General features: G+C 40.6%; 1 protein-coding gene across 2 annotated transcripts in view; it reads left to right on the forward strand.

Moving 5' to 3' along the window:
* opcml (opioid binding protein/cell adhesion molecule-like) overlaps positions 1-5,149 on the forward strand; it is a 330,675-nt gene extending 325,526 nt beyond the window's left edge. For both annotated transcript variants that reach the window (XM_053847035.1, XM_053847034.1), the window contains 4 exons: positions 1,594-1,731; positions 2,069-2,189; positions 3,785-3,936; positions 4,963-5,149. In XM_053847035.1, the coding sequence (XP_053703010.1) occupies positions 1,594-1,731; positions 2,069-2,189; positions 3,785-3,936; positions 4,963-5,063 (512 nt within the window). In that variant the 3' untranslated portion in view covers positions 5,064-5,149. The remainder of the gene's footprint in view (positions 1-1,593; positions 1,732-2,068; positions 2,190-3,784; positions 3,937-4,962) is intronic.
* The last annotated feature ends 21,391 nt before the right edge of the window (positions 5,150-26,540 follow it).

Below are 26,540 nucleotides of genomic sequence, written 5' to 3' on the forward strand. Positions count from 1 at the left end.
CAAGGCAAGACAAGAGCATAGTGTTGCAGACCTGTGTGAAACAGCATTGAGGACCTCCACCAGTAAAGGGTTATGCTGGGGATATTTGGGCCTCAAGAAGCCTGGTCACTTAAAATGCAGGACTTCACACTAAAGATTTCTCTGGTTTATCCGTCCAGAACACACAATGCCCACCATGCCTTAAGATTTCAGCATTTTCAATGACTCTGGCGCACACGCTATTTCACCCGTTTTAACCTCCTCATACCCAAGTTTTGCTGTTTGACATGATGTAGATGGAGCACTGAACTTTGTCTTGTCAGGAAATGTGCTTTTTGCAGTGAAGAACGTCCTTGTTTGTGGATAATTTTTTATTTGAAATGGCTCCACTTCATTTCAAATGTGGCGAAGAGATCAACCCCATGACAAACAAAATATCAAAATACCACCTGAAAGGCAAAAATGTAATCGCCATGTTTGTGGTTTGCAGGACGAAAGAGGTTGATTATATATATATATATATATATATATATATATATATATATATATATATATATATATATATATATATATATATATATATATATGTATAATATATATATGTAAAAATAAATAATAACAATAATGTGTAACATTTTATTGAAGAATACCCAGATGTAAATGAATAGAATAAAGTGAGGGCATTACGACCTTTGTGGTTTGTTTAGTAATGGATAGACCAAGGAGTGCGGTGGAAGTGCACAGTACTTTCACAGTAGTCACAGTAGTTTGGAACGTCTTATATGCCTGCTTCATGAACACACTGAATCGCATAGTGTCTTTTTGCAGATTTAATCTCAGATCACAATACATTCTTTTTTTTTTGTTCATTTATTCATATAATTTCATTTTATGCTTTTACTATGAAGTGAAAACACATTTATTTGTATAGTTTGTCTGCATAAAAACATTGAGGAGCTTGGCCAAAATCAATTTCCAAACAGATGCGTCGCACTATTTCCTGGCTCAGACAGATTCTGACAAATGCAGACGTGAATGTGGATCTAACGTTGTTTTTTTGACAGCCACAGACAAAGAACATTGCTTATGAATCTCAGATACGACTCAATACTCTTAAGGTCAATAAATGAAAAATAACAAAGCAACTAGAACCGAAAAAGCACTAAACTCGGCAAAAGAAAAACAAGAAAAAGTAACTGAAAAATACTCTGCAGCAGCAGCTTGGCCTGCTGTTCTATCATCTCCTCTGGTACAAACAATAAAGTGACTACGGTGTTGCGAAGAGGCAGTTATCTTGAAACACATGGAGCGTCATTTCAGAATATGATATATATGCAAGTGATATGTTTGATTTTATCTTCACTTTTTAATTCCTTCTACTTTGTGCTACTGAAAGATTATTAATGGATTCCTTAGAAGTAAATAAATAAAAATGGACACAAGGAAAACAAAAACTCTGCAGAAACAGAGCAGTGCTGGCTTGTATTATGGATAAGACGCCTGCTTCATGTCTGCTGGCTGGTTTAGATTCAAAAGAGAATCATATGGAGGTCAGTGAAAGTCACACCTGTTTACTAATACATTTGTTGTGCACGTCTTATTTTTCTTTGGCAGGAACTCATAAATTTGTGACGGAGGGGGAGCATCTGCAGCTGACAGCCGTCACCAAAGAGCAGTCGGGTTCCTACGAGTGCATCGCCTCCAACGACATCTCGGTCCCTGATGTCAGGACGGTGCAAGTCACTGTCAACTGTAAGAGACTTAACTTCCACTTGCACAAATCGATAATAGCCTGATAGGAACCGGCCAACAGTCAACTGTATCAGTCATGGGAGATTTTTTATCAGTTGCTTTTGCTGTTTATGGGCTTCTCTCATGAGGGTCTAGCACCCAGGAAATATTGAGCAAAGAGTCAACGCAGTAAACCTCCCTGCCTTCAGACCTCCCACCACAGCGACCTAAAACTCCTCACGAAAAATAAGAGTCCGACCACAGATTTGTTCCAAATCTCCTCTAATCGTTTGAACCTTAGGACTGTGCTCTTTCACAGCAAGGAGAATAATGCTCTGCTCTGTCTGCTCTCTTGCAGACCCCCCCTTCATCTCCAAGGCCCGGAGTACAGGCACGCCACTTGGGCAAAAAGGAATCCTGCAATGCGAAGCCTCAGCTGTTCCCAGAGCAGATTTTGAGTGGTACAAAGAAGACCGCAGGCAAGTTGATCCTCGGCGCTCTTTGATTTCAACAGACTTGGCTTTGTTTGAAGTGGGTATTAGAGACACTCAAAAGACAGAACATGGTTCAGTCAGGGACGGACATAGTCCGACAAACCACACCGGGTGATTTGAGCTGATAAGCGATGATATATGCGCATAGTTCAAGGTTTTCTTTTGATAAACTTGGCAAATGCATGATGATTTTGCATTATATTTCTTGACAAAGATATGCCATTTGTGTGTTATAACACTTCTAATATCATTAATAGTGAGGTAATAATGTGGCAATACAGATTATGTAATCCGCCCAAATGAAGTCTTTTTTCATGCTTAATGTTTAGCTTCACAATGTATAGAAACAAGGCAACCGTTGACAAAACCTTTTTTAAGGTTTTGTGAAATGGTTTTCAGAGGTCTCTATATGGCGCTTTTTGCTCTCAAGTCAATTGTTTCGACACTGTTTCGTGAAACCTCATCAGCCCATAAACACCTCTTGGTATATTTGCATGAATTTACGGCACCTACTATAAACTAAAATGCCAATAACACAGCGACAGATGATAGTATCCACTTCTGTTAAGTGTTTGTTTACGCAGTGACGTTGTCCATGGCCCACAGATCTGATACCTCTTGAAAACAGAGTTTGGAGTGGGAACGATGAAATATCTTTTGAAAACAGAGTTTGGAGTGGGAACTTTGAATTGGCTACATAAGTGTGGAGCCTGCATCATCGCTCTGTAAACCCTTCTGCCAGAGTTTGCGCACGTCTTCCTAATGCTCGACAATTCAGTAAAAAACTCCACTGACGTAATGTAACAGGATGCTTGAGCTTTCTAGAAGAAAGAAACTACTTTAAACAAAGTAGACTCAATAATTATTGTGATTCATTTGGAGAAAGATCTGTCTGCTCTTAAACTACAGTATCATCAATACATAAAAGAAACATATGAATGCATGAAAAAAGTACAAAAATAATCATGAATAAATAAATAAATAAAATAAACAAAATGAAAAAGAAAAAGGCTCATTTAGATCTGAGTTACATACATTTGCTGATGCATTTTGTCGGTGACATGTTTGGTGCAGCCTCCCACCTACACATTAAACAGGTCACCCTCATGACCTCCTTATCCCCAAGTCAAGTCTCGCTGTCAATGTATTGTCAGTTGTTATGAGAGAAACAGACACACGTTTCATGTGTCACCCCACTCTGTGTGCGTAGGTGGCAGCAAAGGAGGCACGGCTGAGTGACAAGAATATCATCCTCAAGAGAAATCTAGGCTTGAAAACTATCCGACAAAAGACGCGTCTGTTCTATACGTGATTTGAGATTTGTTTGAGTGCAGAGATGTGAAGAAATATAGGCATGTAAAATGCCTGTCTCAACCCACCGTCCTGAAGTGGCAGGAAAATGCAATGGGAAACTTAAATATGGTGTTTTACAACCAAAACATTTCTGTAAAGTGAAAACTTTAACACTGACCTCTCCGAAGAGGAAGGTCTCTTCGAAATGTCTTGATTTACAAACTAGCGATGAAGACTGAAAAACCAAAGGGTCATTTATGAGTTCTTTCTTATCTGTTCATGACCAGGATCTTCAACGGTATCAATGGAGTGAAGATAGAGAACCAAGGTAAACAGTCGATGCTGGTCTTCTTCAACGTTTCGGAGGAAGACTACGGAAACTACACTTGTGTCGCCATGAACACGATGGGAATAACTAATGCCAGCATAATACTATATGGTGAGTGAGAGTTCCAAAGTTTCTTTTGGTGATATATATAACCAGAGGTCACAGAGGGTGGTTTACTTACTCAATGTAGTAGATTAAGACCCTTGGTTCCTCTTATTCAGCAGTTAGCAGAAGACGAATCCAGCTTTGGTTGGTAGCACCCAGAACCCAGTTTTAAACTGGAAATGGTGGGACAGCACTACATTTTCATGAGTGCAGTTTCAATGGTGACCGTGGAGGGCTAAACATGCCAGTTATTATACTTGTCATTTGTCTGTTTCCTAGCTCTTCCCCCACTTCTGCAAATGGGGTTCCACTCAGTCCAGTCTAAAAACGCTTTCTCGCAAGGCTGCGGCTGAATACTACTGATTTACACACAAGGCATATTTCACCGATTGCATGTTAAAAGTAGCAGTATTAAAGAAGACAAACTGACATGTGAATTACACATACAGAAGTGTTTCTCTTCCAGAAAGGTAAGAAAAGCCATAATTTCATGAAGAATTGCGTGGTCACTTCAGCAAGTGAACTAACTGTGGCACAATTGCTTTTTCGCCTATTTAAAACAAGGGAACCATTACTGCTCCTTTGATGTTATACTATCAAAGGAGCAGAGCTTTGTAATTGCTTTTTACAGGCCACGCACTGTGAATCATATCATTGGCCATAGACAATCATGTACTTAAAAGCTTGAGCTTTTCTCAAAGTTATCAGTAGTTTAATTTTAAAAATCTAGATTAATTGCACTAAAGCAGAATTAACTCGAAATAAATAAAAATATAACTTAAAAGAGGATGATCTCAACACCAGAGTGGCCATGATGTGCACAATGTTTCTCAGCATTCAGTGGCTCTGAGGTTATTCTAAGGAATATTCTCTACAGTATGTTATGTTGTGTTGCTATTGTAAACAAATGTTGAAAAAAATCACCCTTTAAATCAAATGTACAATGGCTATGAACAAGAAAGCCTCACTGAAATCTCAGTATCAATGTGTCTTTATGCTTCCAAACACAATGTGTGTGTTCAATTCCCTCAGGCCCCGGAGCTATGCATGACGTGAACGGAGCAGCAGGACTTCCCCAACACTCTGTATATCCCCTTGTGACGCTAACTCTGCTGCAGCTGCTGAAGTTCTGATGCGGCAACCTACAGGCTTCTCTCAACAACCATGATCAGCAAGAACAGACTTTTAAGTCCAACAAGAAAAAAAAAAAAAAAAACAATGGATCGACAAGAGCGCCGGTGGTTTACCCCAAGTTTGCTTTCTGTTTCTTTCTAGCTTTGCGACGGAGTCTGTTTTTCTGCTGACTAAGCAGCATTGAGAAGCTTTAAGCTAAGGAAGGGAAAAATCTGAATCATGCACTAATTTAAAGCTGGTTGTGAGTCTGCTCCCCATCCAACCCCACTTGCCCCCCAAACGATTTTGTAAGAGAAAAGAAAAAAAAAGTAAATGTAACTGTTGATAGTTGACTGTTTATTGCCCAATATTGAAGTGTACATTCAGATTATTATTATTAATTATTATTATTATGGTGTAATGTCCTGGTCAATATCTGTACAATACCATTAAGCTTTTTTTAGGAAACAACAAAAAGGGAAAAAATGAAAACGTGATTGTTGACTTTAACTGTATTTTTTACAGTCGTATGCAAAACAAAATAGAACACCATGATTTCTCAGGCAATGTCCTACAACATCATGCATCGGATTTTAGTGTGTGGAGAAAATATGTACAGACACTTACTGCACTCTTTTTTTCCTCTGTTTTTTCTTTCCTTTTCCAAATGCTTATCCAATGACAGGCGACAACACGACCGCGGTTACAGCAGCATCGTGTCAAATTCACTCAGAGATCTGGAAGTCTGTCGTGAAATCGAAATGTCAGATGACAATCAGAAGTTCACTTTCTTCTCCGAACTGACAATTGAACCAGACAAAGTGCTTATTCAAGCTGCAGGGCTGAATTGAAGAAGCTTAAAATGCTCTTGATGTTTATTTTTGATGTTTTAAAAGCGTCAGTGATTGAAATTTCATGAAAAACATAGAGTCTAACATTGAAAACTGGTGAGAGACCACCTCTCCCTGTCCCCCTGCAACATGTCCTCACTCCCATTGTGTCCCATACTGATGTCGAAAGGAGCCTTCAGCGCCGCACCCTTACGTATTCGGCTTTCAAGTGAAGCACGTTCGACTTTCAGCGGCATATTCTGAGGCAGTAGGCAGCGTGTCACGTAAAATAAAGACGCAGGTTGAGGTTAGGGATAACTGTGATTTACTCCATTGAAAGCTTAAGCATCAACTTGAAACAGATAGGACTCAAAAATCCACTGTCTCAACATCGGTGTACTACGCCATCGGGGGAGGATGGGCTGATCTGGCAACCCTAAGCCCAAATAATGCTAACATTTTTTCCCCCTCCATCTGAATATATTTGTGCCAGTCTTTCCTCAAACTGACTACATATAGTTTTGTACGTTGGTGTTGTTTTATAATGGAAATACATGTGGCTGCCTTTTCAGAATTACCATGTTAACAATCTAACAATACTTGTAATCTACTGCCTCTCTTCTATATACATATATATCTTCAGGTAGTAGCTGAGGCAGTATTGCGTCTTCATCACCTTCATCAGTTCACCTCTTTGATATAACCTTTGAGAGGTTAATAGTATTAGGATTTGTGAAAGCTTTAAAAACGGCGCAGACACACATTGCATGCATTTTCTTAAGGACATTTTTCACTTTTCAGCATTTTTATTTTCAACATTATCTCCCTGACTGAAGTGCTTCATGTGTTTCCCACCCATTTATTCGGCATGACCATGGTTTGGATCACACTGTGAGCCAGGTTTTACCAGCAAGCTTTTGTGGGTTTGATCCAAACTGAAAAGGATAAACTGCCTAGCCTTACTGTACGTTCACGCAAAACATGATTTGAGTAAGAGCAAGAATCAGTGGCACGTTTCAGAAAACGTTTGCAGTTTTAAGGCCCATTTATGCTCAACGCTATGTACGGATCTGGATACAGACTGAACCTTCAGTCCATGCACTGCGTTAATTTCATCGTGTTTCCGCAAAGGTTACGAATATGAGCCAAATGGAGCAGTACCACGAGAAACCATGGGGGCAGTGTTGCTGTTGCTACCGATACATAGCCCGAATGAGACAGGAAGAAACTATCACAATGGTGGATATTCTCCGTCCTCCAGTTGCAATATATATATATAATGGCCTCACCAACCACCGCCTCCAACACTTTTGTGCAAGAGCTGCATTCTCAACACTTCTTCCACAGGCGCCTTGTTGGTTTTGGTGTGATGAAGATTTGGCTCTGGGCTGCTCCCCCTGGTGGACATATTGGTGAACAGCAATACCAAAGCAAAGAATGCATGGAAGTATAAAACATAAATGGGCCTTTGCCAACAAGCCGCACTTTTTAAGTGCTAGATGCAGAGAGGAAAAGATGAAGAAATGGAAGGGAAGTTCAAGATTAAGGGCTATAACTCTGCCGCTACGGTGAGCCATGTTGACTCTCAACTAACCTTGGACATGCCCCCAACTGACTGACCAACTTTTTTCTTACGTTGGAGTGTTGCAGGGAAACTGCCCAAACTCGGTTACGAAACGTGCAGCAAGTGTCGCCAAGTCATATTTGGTGTGAATGTACAGTTTGGATCATATCGCAGAAACAAACCAGGCATTGCTCCCGCTCAGAAAGAAGCAACAAGATTTACATTGCCTACCAAAAAAACGTTTAGACAACAAACACATGGGTGGAAAAACAAGTCCCTTCCCAGTGAGTTATCCGTGAGATCCATTCCTGAACATAAATAATAGAATAGTCAAAGGTCAGTCGTCACATTGGCTCACATGTAGTTCTTCTCAGGCACTCTGGTTTCCTCCCAAGACAGGCCATTTGAGATTAGTTCAGGCTTATTCCAAGTTTTATTTCAGCCTTGATACTTCAGATGTTTGCATTAGTGTGATCTGATTTGAAAAAGGATTTGGGGATGATGACTGGCCTCTGAGCGGAAAACTGCAATGTTTCTTGTTTGAATGATATACAATATATGCAGGACGATTAGAGCTCAGCTGTCATGCTGGCGGGTGACTCTTACCCAGTTAAAAAAAAAAAAAGAAAATGACAATACAGTGATTATTGTGGATTGCCTGTTTTCATTTGTCTAATTTTTGGTCTGCCAGAGTGATTTTTTGCTAAATGGAAATCTATATTCAAATGGAGATTAGCTCCCGACAATGACAGAAGGAGGACAGCAACCCCATGTTAAATGATGTTGAGGAGGTGGCGCTTAAACTGCTCTATGTTACTCAAAGGAAACCGGGGAGATTCTCATCAAAAAAAAAACCTTACCTTCCAGATCTGAGTGAATTTGCAGTGAAGCTGCTTGAAGGAAATGTTAGATGACGTGAATGTTTCAAGTTACTCTTCTGAAAACTCTGGGTGTGATTGTCACTTCTTTTGTTTCATGGATGAATTTGAATCTGTATTTCCTTCAGTCTGCCCGAGGAGAGCTCTCTCCAGTGACCAGACTTAACTTACAGCACAAGTGTGATGATGTATTGTTCGCTGATATTGTCCAGTTCGAATCGGGTGCTTTACTTTGGATTCATTCCCACTTGACATTACACGACTTTCAGCAGTGTGACGTAATGTCTGAGTTGATGATCGGAGTTTGCAACGTGGTAACAGTTCCATGTTTAGAATAACAAGTGGACTGCACGCACGGGAGACAGAAAACAAAAATAAACATCAAATTATAAAAGCATATTCTATTTAAACCTGTGAGGCTCAAGCTCCACACAAACTATCACACACCAATTACAGGCGTAGTGGAATAGGAAATGAATAAAAAGTTGTTGTTGTTTTTTGTTTTTTGCTAGCAGATGGTAAAACAGGAAAAACAATACCTCCACTTGTGGCCCCAATAATCGTAAACATTATTATCCTGTTATTATCCTATCATTACTCTTATCACACTTTAAATGTATTTTATTTTCCAAATGACTGACACTTTGTCGTACATGTTTTGGACTCTGAATTGAACATTGAATGAATGCTTTAACAACAAATGGGTAATACTTTAGATTGGGGAACTGATATGAACACATAAACTACTGCCTTTTATTGTACTTCCGGTGACTATTCCAAAGTATAATGTAGTCTTAACAAGACACTTCATAATGGGGAATTCTTGGCTAACTTTCTGTGAATACTCACTTGAATAAGTAGGGTTTTTTTGGGCTAATAAATGTTCCCGAATCTAAAGTGTGAGCACTTTTTTGTTTTTGTTTTCGTTTTTTTCAGCAGGTAAAGAAATAAAATGAATTTGATATTTGCAACTTAAGACATTTACAACTCTGGCGCACACACATTATTAAAACAAATATACACTTGGCTTTGGAGCTTGTGACATGACACTTAACAGTCGGTTTATATGACCTTGAAATACCCTTTACTTGATTCTCTATCTTTAAATATTCTTGAAACAAAATCACGAGATCACGGGAATGAACTACGATTCCATCTCTCGTAAACTACCTGGGACACTATAGATTCTCAGAAAAGTCATCACTCCAAAGTCGTGTACTGTTTCGCTGGTGGTGGCCAAAACAACTAGGAAGAGGCTATTGTACATGGGAATGCTTTTCTTGTGGTCGGTTCTGTGCTTGTGATGACGACGGTATAACAGTTAACCACAGACAAATTCCTGGGATGGAGACTTGTTTTGACAAGAGTAGAGGAGAGAACTAAAATGCCTGCTACAAAACCAAGGGTTGCCGCGACCCTCTTCATCCCACATAATAAAACACAATAACAATTGATGTCAATAAGCTTGAATTGTTCTAAATGCCTATTAAAGGAGAAAACAAACTGGCACTGATTTATTTTTTTTCCCCTCTTGACTATTTATTCCAATTCATTTTGTGTTACACAAGCACTACAGACAACCTTAAGACGTAATTCCAAATTTACTTTTACCCTTGATTGTACAATGTATGATAGTATTGACAGCTGCATTGTTTCATATGTTTCCTGACCTTTCTCGAGATTCGGATTTCCGTGTTCCGATCTCTTGTGGTATATAGTCATCTGAGTATAATTTGATTCAGCGATTGTCCATAAACTGGTTCAATGTGATTTGAAGTTGCGAGTTGTTCTTTCTTTCATGAGAATATGTTATACATATACATTTTTTTCATGAATACATTTTACACATGAGATGGTATTAATCCTTCATATGCAATAGCAAGAACACCAGTACCCAGAAACACATTCTCATTCGGCTTTAAAACCTTAACACTGTATCCATTTTTGCTTTGTTTCCAATAGTCTCTCTCAATCACAAAATAATTTTAGTTACTGTTGGGCGCTGTGGACATCAGTAATTTATGACCGGCAAAAAAACGAAGCGTCTTCTTGGACTTCTACGACTTGAAATATGTTAGCGTACATATAGCTGTCCATCTTTCTGCTGCTTAGGTTCCTTGATACCAGTGGGCTTCAACACATGAGACTATTTCACAATTGTCAGCTGTTCCGCTATTTCTTAAAGATAACCATCGCCTTATTAGCCGATCATGTCCACATTTCCAGTGTTCAGTAGATGGCGCTGTCGGTATAAAATATGTGAGGTTTCATTGTTTTGGGTGTTCAGCGAAAACAATGAATGTTTAGAGCAGAGAATGTCGTCAAGTGGGCTCTGAAATTGAGGACATAAAGTCCATTAGGCTTTCGAATCAGACTCAGGCTTTGTTTTCCGCAGCAAATAATGTACTGACGTACCCCGTAAGAGGGATATGCAGGTTATGGTTACACCAAGGGTGGAGCTCCTTTCATCCCATCCCAGTAACTGTGCCACTAGATAGCACTTCAATTGATCATCTGCTTTCGCCACGATGTAAACTTGGAGGCACCGTGACAAAAGCACAGAACCACATAAATATGCTATATATAGAACATGTTACCGCTATACAAGTAATATCCGACTTACGACTGGGATTGGTTCCGACCAACCGGTTGTAAGTCAGACAAGACGTGAGTCGAATGCCATTCCAAATAGCAGACGCGAGGGTTATAGGTGCTAATGTAGTGGTAGATCACTGTGTGAGAGTGAGATGCTGGATACTGTGCTGCTGTAACTGTTGTACGCGATGCAGCGCAAAAAATAAGCATCTGCTGTCCGTGGTCTAAGTACGGATGGACGTAAGTCGAGCAGGTGGTAAGTCGGATGTTACTTGTATAAAGGTCATCTAATGTGTGAGCCTATTCATTTTGCTGCCAGCTGACAGGAGTGACACCTGGTGCGGGAAAAGTCAGTGTGCCCAGGAATGCTCCCCGACCCAACCTCAGAAGTGATGAGAAATGTGATGGGTGACTGTATGAGACTTCATCCACAGACCGAGTCATGAAAGCTTTCTAATACAGATGCACTTCACGTCAAAAAGTGATGAAGTCACTGAAGTCCGTACACATGATGAAACATAAATCAATTAAAAAAAAGAAAGAAAAAAAAAACATGAAGAACGTAACAACCAAAATCATTGAAAGCAAAGAAGGGGAGAAATCAAAGGACCAACATGGACCTGCAGGACTCTGGTGCAACCTGAACAATGAGTGAGAGTGAACTTCCAAGCCGTGAAGGTATATGACAGAAACCTACTGCTTCAGGCGTTAACATGCCACCTGTCATGTTTTTGCTTTTATTTTGGTTTTATTGTGTCCCGCCACTTTTTTTTTTTTGGCTTAATGGTGCACACCTACAGCTGTTTCCCAGGTGTCAACACACCAGACAAAACCCTTCTGTCTCTGAGGTGAGCAGTGGATGTATGTTGCTCCTATGCAGGGTGGCTCTTTCTCCATTATACAGTACCTGGTCTGTTCTTGTCTTTGCTTCCTGATCCTTGAGCTTTTCTAGTTAGATTAACTGTGAGTCAGTTCAGTGCTGCCACAAAATGCCTCCTCTCCCTCTGTTCTCCCTGTTTTCCTCAGCCATGCATTTGTGTTTCCAGCATTCGTTGACTTCCTCCTGCTTCACTGTGCATGAGTTTGTGAGTCACTGTACTTTCTATTGCTTGTACTGTGACCTGGTGTGAAGTATGTCTGACTGTCGTGTGACTGTGAAGTGTCCTAAGACTCCATTGTTGTCTTGTTTCTCAATAATTCCTCAGTTATGTTTGTGCTTTAACCCTGTCATATTTTTATCTCGGACACTGTCACTTGGGTTCTGCAAACACGCAGCTCATGACACCACCTGTGGAAGATGCAGCAGAGATTAGCGGCTTATAGTTTTGTGAATTTCTAAGGAGACGCCGCCTCCTTCTCCTTTAATGCTGTTGATCTCTGCTGGCTGTGACTTTCATGGGCGGAATATGCACAAATTGACAGAAAGAGGCAGTTTGTCGCCCCATATTTGAGTGGTCCATTTTTTTTTAATTCAACAACACATGAAGTTGTGATTGTACAGTGTATAATTTTCCACAAAAGTCGATATTGCAGTTTGTAAAAAAAAAAAAAAAAAAAAAAAAAATATATATATATATATATATATATATATATATATATATATATATATATATATATATATATATATATATATATATATATATATATATATATATATATATATATCCTTTTTTTTAGCCTTTTGTGATCAGTAACGGTCACTATCTGGTTGGATAAATCACAAATGTTTTGAAAAAGATCGTACCCATGAAACCTCCTGCCATGGTTCAGACAGTTCTCTCCCATTCACGTTTCTTTATTGTTCAGCTGCAGCATCATATGTCAACAGGGAAGACATTTTCATGCGCTTTCCCTGGGCCTTATTATCTGTACATTTTTAGGTCTCCTCAGCCTGTGACCTTGTTTTCAAAGGAAAGTGAAGAAATATGAGGTGGGCTGGGAGACGCCTGTCAGTCGAGTCGCCCCTGCACTCTTCGTCTCCAGATGAAGGACAGAGAAGGTTTCATGTGACAGATCTATGAGCTATTCATGTTCGCTCTTGCCCCCAGGTTCCATGTGCGCGAATGCTTTACGTGCTTTTATCAAAGATTCCAGTGAGACACAACCGCTAGTCTCTTTCTTACTGTGGCAAAAAAAACAAAACCTCATTTGCAAAACATTTACAGTGAAACAATCCAGTATTTAAAGGAAAAAAAAAAAAAAAGTTCTTTACAGTTGACATGTTATGAAGCCGTCTTCGACTGAATAAAAGCGTGGCAGTTTCTTTAATGACTGACTGACAAGTGAACCTGCAGTGGTCCCTCTGTGGGACGCCAACCTCCAAACAATAGACAGCTCTGTTGTGGCTCAGAAGTGGGATCAAAGAATTGTTGGTGTCTTTTGCTTGGACCTTTGTCAGCAGGGAGGCGGGAATGATCGCGAGCATCATCTTGTTAATGAAAGACATGCGGATACTCTTAAAGAGAACCCTGACTGCTGGTGTCTGTTGTTCCCCATACACCTTCTTATGTGTCAGCTATAGACATTCAATCGACTGTGTCTTCTAGTCTTTCAACTTTTTCAAAAAAGGTTTTACAATTTTGAGGTGACCTCAAATGGTTGCGTTTGTTCATCCAACTTTATGAACCTGAGCCTGAAAGTATCATTTCAAGCCTAAAGATACCGTGCACTGTGGAAAGGCTTGGCAAAATTGAAGATATAAATACATGCATCGAGCAAAAACTGCTTAATATTGGTGAGATAAAGTTCAGTTAGTTGAACTTGACAAGTTATCCTGATTCAAGGGAGCTCGATGGTGAGAAAAAAAAGGTTTCCTCTTCTTGTTCTTGCATTTTTGTCAGACCTGAAACACAGGAACAAAGAATGTCACTGTAATCCATCAGTCTGGACTCCAGCGAACCACAGTGACAGCCAATATCCATTGCAGGAGTCACTGACCAAAATGACCTGTTGTGTACAGAAACTTTTCCAAGAGGTCACCAAAGACCCTACGGTCTCACTTGCCTCAGTCAAGGTCAGGGTTCATGACTCCACCATGAGAAAGAGAGTGGGCAACGTTGACCTTCATTGAGGGCTTCCAAGCTGAAGGTGTGTGTTAGACTAAATCTTGTGAAAAAACAAGCCAACAATACAATAAATATGGTGATGTGATGGTGCGGGCCTCCATTTCTGCTTCAGGACCTGCAAAATTTGTGATAAATTGAACCATGGACTAAGAATTCCAAAAAATCTTGAAGGAAAATGTCCATGTGTTTGTGACCTGAAGCTAAAGAGCGATGCAAACCAAACGTACCAGCAAGTCCACTAAGTCGCTCAAGAAAAACTAAGGGGTGTGTTCTCAAAGTCCTGACCTGAAACTTAGTGTCTTTCAAGGTGACTTCACTGTGCAACACCTCTGCAAAGATGAATGTAAAAAGTCCTCCAGAGCACTGTAAAAGACTCAAGTTATCTATTGTAAAATAAAAGTTGAAGCCATTGATGTTGTCAGTTGCCAACAACTATGTTTGTTTTGCGTTGAATTTAATTCATCGCCTCTAATGGTGAAACATGTCCAAATAGTCTTGTCTACTCAAAATATTTACGTATTACCAATTGACCCATTTTTAAAGACACCAGAGCCCTATAACAAGCTGAAAAAGAGAACACTGCTTCATGAAACTTCATCAATCTGTCACTATTTTTTAAGCTTTTTTTGTATCCCTTTATTAAAAAAAAATAAAAATTATCAAAGTGAATTTTTGGATTTTTATTTTGGATTTCTGGTCTCTGTCTACTTTCAAAAGACTGAGTGGTGAGTTGGGGATCATGTAGAACATGCCTTTTTCACATTTACGTAATAAAAACCACAAAACTGCCTGATACTCAGGTAGGTATTCGCTCTGCAATTTCAGAGTGGCAGTCGCAAAATAATGAGAAGAAAATGAAGGGGAAACTGCTCACAGAAGCTAAGTACACACGGAGAGTTACAGGAATAGCAAGCACTCCAGAAAGACCGCGGATCAAACGCATGGGTGGCACCAGAGACTCCTGACTCGGAAGTTGCGTGGGAAAGGTTTCCTGCTTGTTCAAGTTCTCAGCACCACACGGAGACAAACAACCTTTAAACCATCCCTTTAATGTTTCTTTTTGAGTCAGAGCTGTGGAGCACCCCAGCACTCGGTGCTGAATAATGTGCCAAACTTACTTCACATAATTCTCATTCTCTCAGGCCAGATAGTTGACATTTTACAGAACAAGCGCAGTCAATCGACGGTGAATTGCTCCCAGACTAGGAGCCTCCAAAAAGTGGTGTCCCCACTATTGCAACATGAGATGTCACTACTGTCAAGTACTACAGACAAAAAAATGGGGGTAGACAAACACAAATGAATTTATCTTTGAAATCTTCTCACATCAGCCAACACTTCCCTGTTGGCTGCCACCTCAACCTCAACTGGTCGAAAAGTCATTTGCTAAATTCCAACCAGGGGGGCATCTGTGGCGACTCATCTTCAGCCTTTGTACCAGCTCTCACCAGAGTCTGGGCTCGTACCACCGTCTGCATCGCTTTCCTCAGCGTTCTCTGAAGCCCGTCCAGTTCAAATTTGGCTGCCTCTTCCTTCTCCGACAGTTTGTGTGCAGCTTATATGTTTAAACATCAGCATCGGAGTCAGCCGTCTCAAGGACATTCGGAGGGCTTCACTTCCAATTAAGATAGCCACGGTGAAAAGACTGAATGCGGATTGAAGAACTTTGATACTGAATTGATTCATGGCGTGAAAACTGTTGCAGGCACCTCAAAAAGAAGTCTGCTTTTGATCACCGCAGCCTTGAAAGCCGTCAGTGCAACATCGGATTTCATGTCTGCCTGTACATGAATGCAATGCCATTTGTTTTCAAGGCAAATGTGTATTACTCTGTAATGAAAACATAATTCTACTCAAATGTAAGTGGTGTTCATAATGGAGAGTGACTCATGAACTTGGAGTCTGAAACATCAATACTCACCTTTCTCTACGTTTAGTGTATATATTCTGTGTATACAGCATGTTACAATGACGTCTGTTTCTTGCGGAGCCACTTTTCTTCAGTCCTCCTTCGACTTGCATGCAGTCACAATGTACACAGCAAAGTCAAAGTATTGCATTTTCTGACCAACACAACAACAGCAAGCAAAGCTTTTAGTGCTGCGTCAAAAAGATTTTTTTTTTCTTATTTTGCCACTTTTAATTTTGGCACGCCTACAATTCCGTAACTGTGTCATTTTGTAACGGATAGAAATGTTTGGTGCAGCCAAAAAACTAAAGATTTACTTTTACTTGATCACAAGCAACAATGATCGACACAGCATCAGTGTTGCGGAATTAATATTGGAAATTGTTTGCAGTCGTGAAGTTATTTAAAGTATCATGGAGAAGGAGCCTTTGCGTACATATTTATCAACACCTGAAAGGAAGTGTCGGAGTTCGAGAAACGGAAGGAGCAGCACTAAAGTACATTTAAGTTTTTTCCGTTTCTCCAGACAAGGAGTGGAGAAAAAAATAAATGGTGGAGCGCTGAATAGATTTGGAAAAAGACTTTTTTGGCAAGTCACAAAAGAAAACACAATTTCAATGTCAGTCACATAGCTCGCAAAGAAGAGTCCTTGGTACACTTCGGCTCGACATTTAAGTCCACAACCGAGCTACAAGTCAGTGAAGGTTAAAGAGCTTGTGAGAAAGACAATGTCACTTTTCGGAAGTAACCGACATCCAGGCACCGTTGGGAGCATTTCTGCTGAAGGGTCCATCAGGAAAGAAAATATGGAGGAGAAGCTCCAGCCCACAGCACAGTTTACGAGATAATTGAACACCAGGGACAGTGATAAGTAGCCCACCACAAATTAAGTCCTGTCTGTCCTCTCCCCCATAAGATCACAGTGTAGAAGAACTGTGAAACTATATCAGGACAGAATTATGTGTCTCTTATGTCAAAATGCATGAAGTACCGGTGCTGGCCCTCCATTCTTTCACCTGTATGATGCATGCATTTTTGTCCTTGTCCCTTCCAGTCTGTTTTTATCATGTGCACTTACTTCCTGTTTTGCCCGCTGACAAAAGAGGAAGCAGCTTCCAGTCATCCTTTAGTGTCATCTGCGAAGGATCGTCGTACTAGCAAGTGGTCTTGGACACTCTTGGAATTGTTCTGGTTTTGCTTTCTTGTTTTTCTCTCTCAAAACTGTGTCCTGTTAAAAAGCATTTCAATAAAGCATTTCAAGGGCCTCCTGTGGAACGGCAAAGGACTCAAACCCAATGACATTGACTCTCTCTTTACACTTCAACTCAGCAGAATCTTGTAAACAATACATCTCCTATAACTTCTGTGTTGAGGACAGTCAATAACGCCTCCCCCTCAATTCCACCAACCACTTAATAGCTAGCTTACAGCCATAAATATCTTGAAATCCACCTCCATGTCTTCCTGTCACTTTCGGGTATACCATGCACAGGCATCAATGACCCGTTCCCCTTCTATCTGAGTGGTAAAGAACATTGCAGATAAACCTCAGACTGGTACTGAGAACAAGCTCCAAACAAGAAAACTGTATTTTATATTCATACCCCTTGCTCTTTACAGGCTATATGATATTGCCTGGGAAGATAAATAAGCAAAACCTGAATGACCTTGCTCGCTACTCTAGCAGTTCCCACAGACAGAATATGTAGGTTTGGCCAGAGGCGCTACAGAGGTAGCCACACACATTACAGTAATCGGGCTGTTTTTGTGCCGATTTTGATCCTTCTTCACCAAAGATAGTAGATGCCTGATGACTGTAACCCCGAGAAGATTAGCCTGTCAGAGAATCCTTGTCTAGGGTGTCCGATAATCGGGGAGAGCAAATCGCTCCCGACTTGACCTGTTATTTTGTTCTTTGGATCTTTTTCACCACTTTCATGTTGGGTACTATGTTTTCCACTTCATTGTATCAGATGTGGACACGCAGAGTTTCTGGCTTGGCGAATGAACTCTTCGTACAGTAGGATCAGACATGACTCTCAAGGCTTCCGTGTGGTGTATCGACTGAAGTGAACATCCTTCGACAACTCCCTGATGACAAATTCCTTATATACATACAGCATATGAGAGTCAGGCGAGTCATCAGTCCAGGGTGGGCTTGTTTTCAACTTACGTCTAGAATAATGGATGACCCACTTCTAGGCTTAGAAATTGCATAACATAGGCAGACGCCACAAAAATCCTGGTAGCATTCAAAAGACAAATACAGACCATCGAGTCAGGCGTATTCAAGTGTACAATGAGTTATAAATACTTATTTTATAACACCACTGAGGAAGTATACTTGAAGTTTACTTTTGATACGCTACATTCAAAATACTTACATTTGAAATACATCATTTCAAGTATCCTACTTTTTTCTGACGGATAGTATAGTGTATTAAGTATAGTATAGTATAGTATCAGTATATTATTGAGGTGATCAAGAAAGTAAATGTGCAAAGGATCACGTGAGCAGGTGAATGGTTGTATAAAACGGACATTTGTTGTTATTGTTAGATACTTTTGCTCTGATATTGTCTTGTTCTCATGTTGATCAGTGCTTTCATTGTATGACTAAATAAATGTTTGTCACTGTGAGTGTGAACCATAGTGATGTGTGGTACAATGTAGACGTTAGTTGACCATAAGTACTTCACCAACTGTTCAGTCTTGGAGGTGAACATGTACTCTTTTGGTGGTGCACATGGTTAACAGTTTTACAGTTTTCGCCTATAGATACTGTGATCTTTAAATATACATTAAATAATAGAAATGTGAATGAGAAGTATATATCTACAGTGGTGGATTACAAGTGTGGTTCTTGGACACTTCTGAATTCTTGAAAATACACTTTAGTAAACTAAAAAATGTTACATTCAAGTAAACCACTGATATATGGTCTGGACAATACTTGCGTGCTTGTACTCAAGTATACTTAATGAAATGGACTTCAAGCGTACTTGTTTTTGCTAAGGGATATTTTGTTCTGTTCACTAGTTGTTTAAAGAGCAACGGTGTTTGATAATATTGTGAGTACAAACAACACATTATTTAAGGTTAGCAGTTTGCTTCAAGCACACATAATAGATGTCAACAATTATGAACTCACTTGGAAGCAGACAGAAGGGAACAGCATCCATGTTTGTGCTTCAAGGAAAAGGTGAACGTCATCAATGGTGAGGAACAACTTATGTGTTTTGACATGTAACACTTCAAGCATGCTAAATTTAGCCCTCAAAAAACGAAAGGCAGATTAATATAGCATACTGTTCGGACATCTGTATCCCTTGTTAGTTGAGGCTTTTGTAAACCTCCTTCCTCTGTGCTCTTCTTCAGACAAGTGGACAGGAGGAGAATTTGGTTTCCACCTCTTACCTCCTTGTATTTTCCCCATGATTAAATGTGATACTTTTGGCCATCAAGATCGGTGCCTTTTTTACATTAAAGTGTTGGATTATGTTGTCTGAATTTGGAATTATATGTGACACAGAAGAGGGAAGTGAGATTTTGCAAAATGGAAAGTCCTTCTTCTTGGTAACACTGAGGTGGCCAGCAGGATTGATCTCCTTGTTCAACAGAGAAGAGAGAAAGAGTCATGCCAAGGGGCTGCTCGAATGAACTGGCCAGGAGGAACAGACGGGGGAGAAAGCCACACAGGCAGCGGGGTCTTCTTGTGTGCCACCAATGGAGACTGGAACGCCTGCCTGTGTGGCAAAAGGGAAGCGGGATGAGGCCAGAGTGGTTGCTGACATCCAGTCTTGGTGAGAGAGATTACGGGGGCAAGGACACACTGCAGCGAGGATTAACTGAGGAGCTGGTGGATCCTGGCAGGGGAGGACATGGCAGGATTAGAAAAGTCAAACAGAAGGTCGCAATCCACACAGGAACATGCAGCGATGGATCCATTTTTTTTTTTTTTTCAAACGTTCATTTGCAGTTTTATTGTCCCCATGATTATGTACTTACTGACTAACAAGGAGTAATAGTTTGGGAATGAATAGGGAAAATAAACAATCCACAATGAAGGCAGACTCACACCAAACAACATCTCTAAACTTCAGATCCTCTGCCATGTTGGAGGTTAATTCATGCAGGAAATCAGTCAACCGCAAGCGTGTTTGAGGAGTATTTACACAATTTGAATCATGTTCTACTCGTGAAGCTTCAACTAGACAGTAGAACCGGAGGTACAAGTACCATGTCCTCAGGTGGAAAATGGTCTCACATGATACTAGTAACATCCAACTTACGACCTGCTCGACTTACGTCGACCCGTACTTACGACCACAGCCAGCAGATGTATTTTTTTTTAATTCAATGTCTGGCGCCGTAGCACGTAGCAAGACACACTTAGCGCGTACAACAGTACAGTATCCCAGAATGTCATTCTCACACAGCTATCTACCACTACAGTAGCACCGATAACCCTCGCCTAAGCTATTTTGAATGGCATTCGACCGGTTTCAACCGGTTGGTCGGAACCGATCCCGGTCGTAAGTCGGATGTTACTTGTACTTGATACTAGTGGACGGTAGTATCACTGTGTTCATGTGCCACAGGCGGTAAACTGCGCCTTTCGCAGACTTCACAGAGCAACTTTTTGACCGCAGCTAACTATTGTTGTGAAAAATGAACTGTGTATTAAGTGTGAACTGACAGAGGAAGAGAACCACAAAGTGTTCCTCATTCAGCGTCTCAGTCTGGAGTTTGTGTGGCGTCACAAGGTTTTGCCGTTACACTAAGTTACGGGTTACGCAGTAATGTTTTGCTGTTTGTCATTTGAGTAGTTTCGATTCATAAACAGGTTTGTTAAAGCTGCTTCTTGACATTTGTGATCACCTGGCACCAGGGTCCCGCTGCATCACGCCATGTTTGTAGTTCTTTGTAGTGGCTGCCGTTGCTGCGTTTTGAGTGAGGCAGTCTTAACACTGCTAACATATGAGGAAGGCTTGTGACTGTCCTGAACCTATTACGGCTGTGAGTTCAGTCAGTTCATAACAGTCTCTAGCAAATCCATAACAACTTATACAACAAAGACAATAAAGAGAAAATGCGAGAATGACTCACATATTGAATTGAATTTTCCGGAGTTGACTGGAGTGGGATTTGCGTCACCTATGCAGTGGCTCATTTGAATTTTCTGTCAGAAATATGGTGAAGGGAAACACGCGGGTTCAATTGTACATTCCTTAAATAGTTAATCCCCATTTTGTTTTCCGTTTTTCATACATCAACCCTTTCACAAACCCATACACAATTAAAGTCAGCTAAACGCTCTATTTGCATTCATGAATCGCTGTATGGCATGTGCTTAGAAACGTAATCATGCTACACTTTGTGTAGCCCGGGGAGGATTGCAGCTCTCAGTCACAGAGGAAGACGGGAATTTACACCGGGAAGTGACACGCTTTCCAAGACTGAGCACACGTGTTGGCCTTGGATGAAAGCAGTGAGTGCTGTGAATTTGGTGGCTGTCGGACCATTAATCATATTTTCTTGGAGGTGCTGAGGGGGAGTCTTCTTGGAAGACACTCCTCAGCTCTGGCATGTCTCTCTCCAAAGCAAAATAGGCTGCCTGAGGTTATGTGTGAGCTTTCTACGGTATCACGCTTTCTATTGATGGATAGTCCCGCTGTTTTGCAGCTTTTTTAGTGAGGCCTATGCCTCTTGATGGCAGCTCTTTCACTGCTATCAGGCTTAAAAGCACATCAGCGTCCAGATGTTTGATCGCAGCCACTTTTTTTTCGCTCGCTTTGAAATGGAATACAAAGAAAGTTTTCTAGAAAGCAGAATGGAAAATTGCGTCGTAGAAAACGGTGAGGGCAAAGACATTCCAGTGTGTGGTTTGATAGATTTACCTCCCCCAAGAAGGTTTGTTTGTGTTCAAAATAGCTGGATAAGTTAGGGCCGGATTTGGATGACATTTTCAAGAAGTGCGTGGAATGGAACAAATGATTTTGGGAGTGATCCAGAATGACTTCAATTCAGGCGTTCACTACACAAAGATCAAGGCTCTCACCATTGCCAGAGTGAAAAAATTCAGGTCGCCTTTTCATTGTATTTTCATTAAAACCCGACCAACTCAAAGGCCATTTTATGTGCAAAACCATGAAACCAAATCTTAGCAAGTGGGGTTGTCTTGAGCGGACTCATATCTCAGACTTTTGCACACTGTTTTCCGCTTGATCTGCTCTCCACATCACCCTCACTGTGGAACATTTCTGCGCAGTGCAGCTCTTTTAGACTCTAAACTTCAGCTATATAACAAACCGATCAATAGCAAGAGCAGCTCATCAGGAAGGCCGTCTGAATTATATATGTACATACATATATATATATATATATATATATATATATATATATATATATATATATATATATATATATATATATATATATATATATATATATATATATATATATATATATATATATATATTCATTTTAAATTGATTTCATTGAAATCTGACTCAGAAAAAGTCACTTTATAGAATGCTGCCTCAACTTCATGACAGCACTGAACTGTGGCATTGATGGAGATTTTTTTGTCCAACCTCCTTGAAACACTTTCATTTTAGGGAAAGTACTCAAGCAACGGTCTGAACTTTTGCAAAGCATACACACAAAACTGTCTGATGCAGGTGGAGAACGTACTTTCTGATTGAAAGTTTCAAAGATTGCAAGATGGTATTTCATTGAACTGTTAGGAATTACGAAGACCACTTTAACTCTCAATTCTGTACCACACAAAGAGCTGGATTTTGAACTACCTGCTCCTACGTCAATATTGACAACTATTTAAAATAGTTCCACGTCCACGTTCCACGCTTTATCTCTTTGCTGCCATTATCTGCGTGCTACAGCATCTTTCTGCTTCAGAAACTTTCAAAGAAAACAAAGAGAACAAAACGAGTCAGTGCATATTTGCAAACAAAGAGATTCGCCAATTGATCAAGGACAACTCGAACAGTCGCTGAAAAGTTGTCCTCCTCTTTTAAAGTGTGGATCATGAGGCTTCGCTCATTCATAAAATGAATCTAGAGGTGCTTCTTCTGGATTTGACCACCTACATACCTCCTTGTTCAGAAATCCTTTACGAAAGGCCTCCTAAAGCCTGGTTTGAGTTTAGGACTGAAGATTCTTCAGTCATTATTAATGTCTCCAAGCCGACATATTGGTTTTCATCTCAAAAACAAGACACTGTTGAAGGTTGTTTCCTATAAAACAGTTGCTATTCCCTCACGATAACACATCTTATACTGCCATCCTGAGCATAGTATTGGGGCACAACTCCTTCACCCTATTGAGGTAATTCTGAATATACAGTGGTGTGAAAATGTTTTTCCTTTTCTCTTCCTGATTTCTTTGTATGTTTTTTCCCCATGTAAAAGTTTCAAGAAGATGTGCGTGTTTGAGTGTGAAAAGGAAAAACATACTTGAGTACTTTCTTGCAACTCCTAGTCCTCCTGGTCTGTGCTTCACAAAGAGTTTATTTCAGGGCCACGTTCGATTTAGCGACGAAACTTGAGCGAACACTTTGATCATCAAAGGGTCATCTGTTATTTACATGGATTATGTGGAGAAAGATCAGACACCTCCTGCTCACCCACGACTGCTGGGAGCTGCCCCCTACTCCTACTGCGCTTAACACATCATCTTCATCACCTCCGAGGAGCACAGCCCTCCCTAGATGGTTATAACCTCTGACACTCTGAACACCACAAGAGTTTCAGATGTGAACACACAGTGATCTTGTGTCCTCATTACACACCACAAGGATCCATGATCTTTGAGACATCATTGATCACCAGGGTTGTGTTCGAGTGACACATCCTGTATTGTCATCAACTAGTGAACACCATCAGAATGTTTCCAGCGCTCCAGTGAAGACCACCAGAGCAGGTGGCTCAGACTCAGGAAACACATACAGAAGACAATAATCGTATCCAGAATGGCTGGATGTTCAGGCGTGTTCACCTGAGTAACCCAACATCAGAGATAGAAATCAGTGTCTAGTTGTGACTCTCCACCAAACCACTGTGAATTAAACACCCTCCACTCATGTTTGGTTTCAGCTGATGTCAGAACAGTTCAGCACATTGGAAGAAGATGAAGCCATGAAATATATCGCAACTAGAAGATGGAGAATTTCAGCCATTCGTATGTCTCTCATTGGAGCTACCGGGTGGTAAATACAGCTAAAAAAAACGCGGCGCACAAGGCTGCGTCCGTATCTGTCTGTACAAAAGTGTGGAGAATATCATGAAGCCTAGTGGCAATCATATTTAAAACATACTTTTTATGGGTGCTTCAAGTAATAGACAATAAATAGACAGTGACGGGTGACAAAAGAAAAAAAATAAAGTTACAATTTTATGTTAACCGCTTAGTGGAATAGTTCAATAGTGGAAATGTCTCCCCATAACATCTCCCAAAGTGGAAATGGCCTCATTCCACTATTCACTATTCAGTATAATTTTGGTTTAAAATGAATAAAGGTTTACAGCGATGCCATCACTGTTTCTTTGTGAGCTTGTTTGTGCGTGTCATTCCACAACAAAAAATAATGAAAACACAAGAACTCCTCACAAAGAATTGTTTCTGAATGTCCGCCAAAAAGGTTCTTGTCTCATTTAATGGCTGTTTCATTGAGGCCTTCGCAGTACTGGATTGAAAAGAAATACGGCTGATGTTGGACAAAGAAAGTTATTGGGATAAATGTTGTAATTTTGCCGATAACTATAGTCTCTCTTGAAGCTGTTTTGTGATGAAACTTATTTATGGAGTTTGTTTATGTTTAAATGCAATAGTTAACTAACTGTAGAGATGAGAAATTCAGTGTTTCACGTCTCTGGTAGAACCCGCTCGTGTCTGACAGACTGCTCTGCCAGCTTTATTTAGGGGTTAAATTGAGCAACGTCATATTACACCACTAGAGTGAGGGTAGATAAGTAACTGAGGAAAACACTCCTCTTCTGCAGTGAAGGAAAATAGCAGAAAAGGCCCACAAAACATCACTCGTCGTGACATCTCCAAACTTTATTCTATTGAAGAATCGAAAGAGGAAAAATATTCGATAATGTGGCTTTGAACTCAGTATCGTCCCTCACTTGGATGCACTTTGCTTTTGAGAGCTGTTGAACAAGCACACAAGAAAGATTGAGAAGACGGGGTGAAACTTCAGCACTGTTCTGCCTCAACATGCATTTATTCACTCCAATGACTGTCTTCGCCGGTCTGCGCCAGCAAAGGAATGATCGGCTGCATCAATGTTCTGATAGTTACTGCCATGTAGTTGTGTTACAGGAGTGTTTAACTGCGGGTGTGGGACTCTTCCATCCACGTGAAGTGTCAATACTGGGCACCTATTTGCACCATCATGGTTGCTGCATTTTTAAAAAATACCCCTCCTAAAAAGAAAAAGTCCCAGCACTCCCAGGAGCCGCGTCTCCCGAGTCTCAGTACGCAACAGCTGTCTTATCTTCACAAGCTCTCGACAGCGCTGTGTGCAAGCCGTCTCACTAAGTGCAATGTAATGTAGCGCCGACTCATTGATAATATACAACAATTCTATGTCTATTTAAACCCGCCTGCAGGGGGCGGGTGGCTTTCTGGTCCCCTTCAGCACAGATGTTGTTCCCTATGCTTCAATAAAGCCTTGCACCCGTCTCTCCCCTCCGCTCCTGCGAGACAATCCGCCCCATCAAGAGACGCTTACCAGACATTACCGTCGCGTCTGCGCCTCAGTGAGCGAGGGAAACTGTGGGGAAAGAGAAATCAACTTCTTTTGAAGACAGACTCATAATTGTTTCTCCTCCATCTTGACATTAATTAGGGTGAAATATTATGGAAAGGATCCAGGCTGCAACAGGGATTTAAACAGGAAGACAGCAAGGCTTTTCTCTGGCGCATCAGTGTCTGTCATGAGCTTTAAGTGGGCTCTGTGCTGCACCGATGCTAATGCACTGTCTAATAACTGGCAATTACAGTATAAACAGTAATACCTGAAGGACACAGGTTTCTCGGTTCATCTTCGCTGATGTCTCAATAACATGACACGTGTCTAAGCATGTGCAAATGCTTTATTTTCAGTCAGTTGAAATAGTTTCATGGAAATCATATTTGATCATGGATGGATTTAGGGTCAGAGCTGGGGTGAACCACGGAAACTAGCGCAACATGACCGCCATGAACATGTGCGGTGGGACAATGTTTCGTAGGATAAAACCTTAACAAAACCTCATAATACATGAAGTATACCTCCAGCCGCCGCTGGCTAGTTCATTTATCTCTTCAATATTATGACCATGCAAATTCAGAGCCGGAAAAAGAGGCATCTTCTGATGCAATACTTACTTTTGAAACACAAATGCGACATGAAACTAAATCTCTGGTGAAGCACAGACTTTGTTTATCCTGCTGTCCGCACAACAGATGCCATGGTGTCGTTATCACATTATCCAGGGACCTAATGTAATAACTCAGCTTATCTTCATGTTAGATGTTCGAGTTGGATAACTTTGGTGTATGTTGTCACCAAGTGAGAATACTGTCTGTATTCCTATGTGACTCATTAGAATGTAAACAACACTGAATTCATGGTTAAAATGAAGA

Source organism: Synchiropus splendidus, chromosome 17, assembly GCF_027744825.2.
Source record: "Synchiropus splendidus isolate RoL2022-P1 chromosome 17, RoL_Sspl_1.0, whole genome shotgun sequence".
Classification (NCBI taxonomy): domain Eukaryota; kingdom Metazoa; phylum Chordata; class Actinopteri; order Syngnathiformes; family Callionymidae; genus Synchiropus; species Synchiropus splendidus.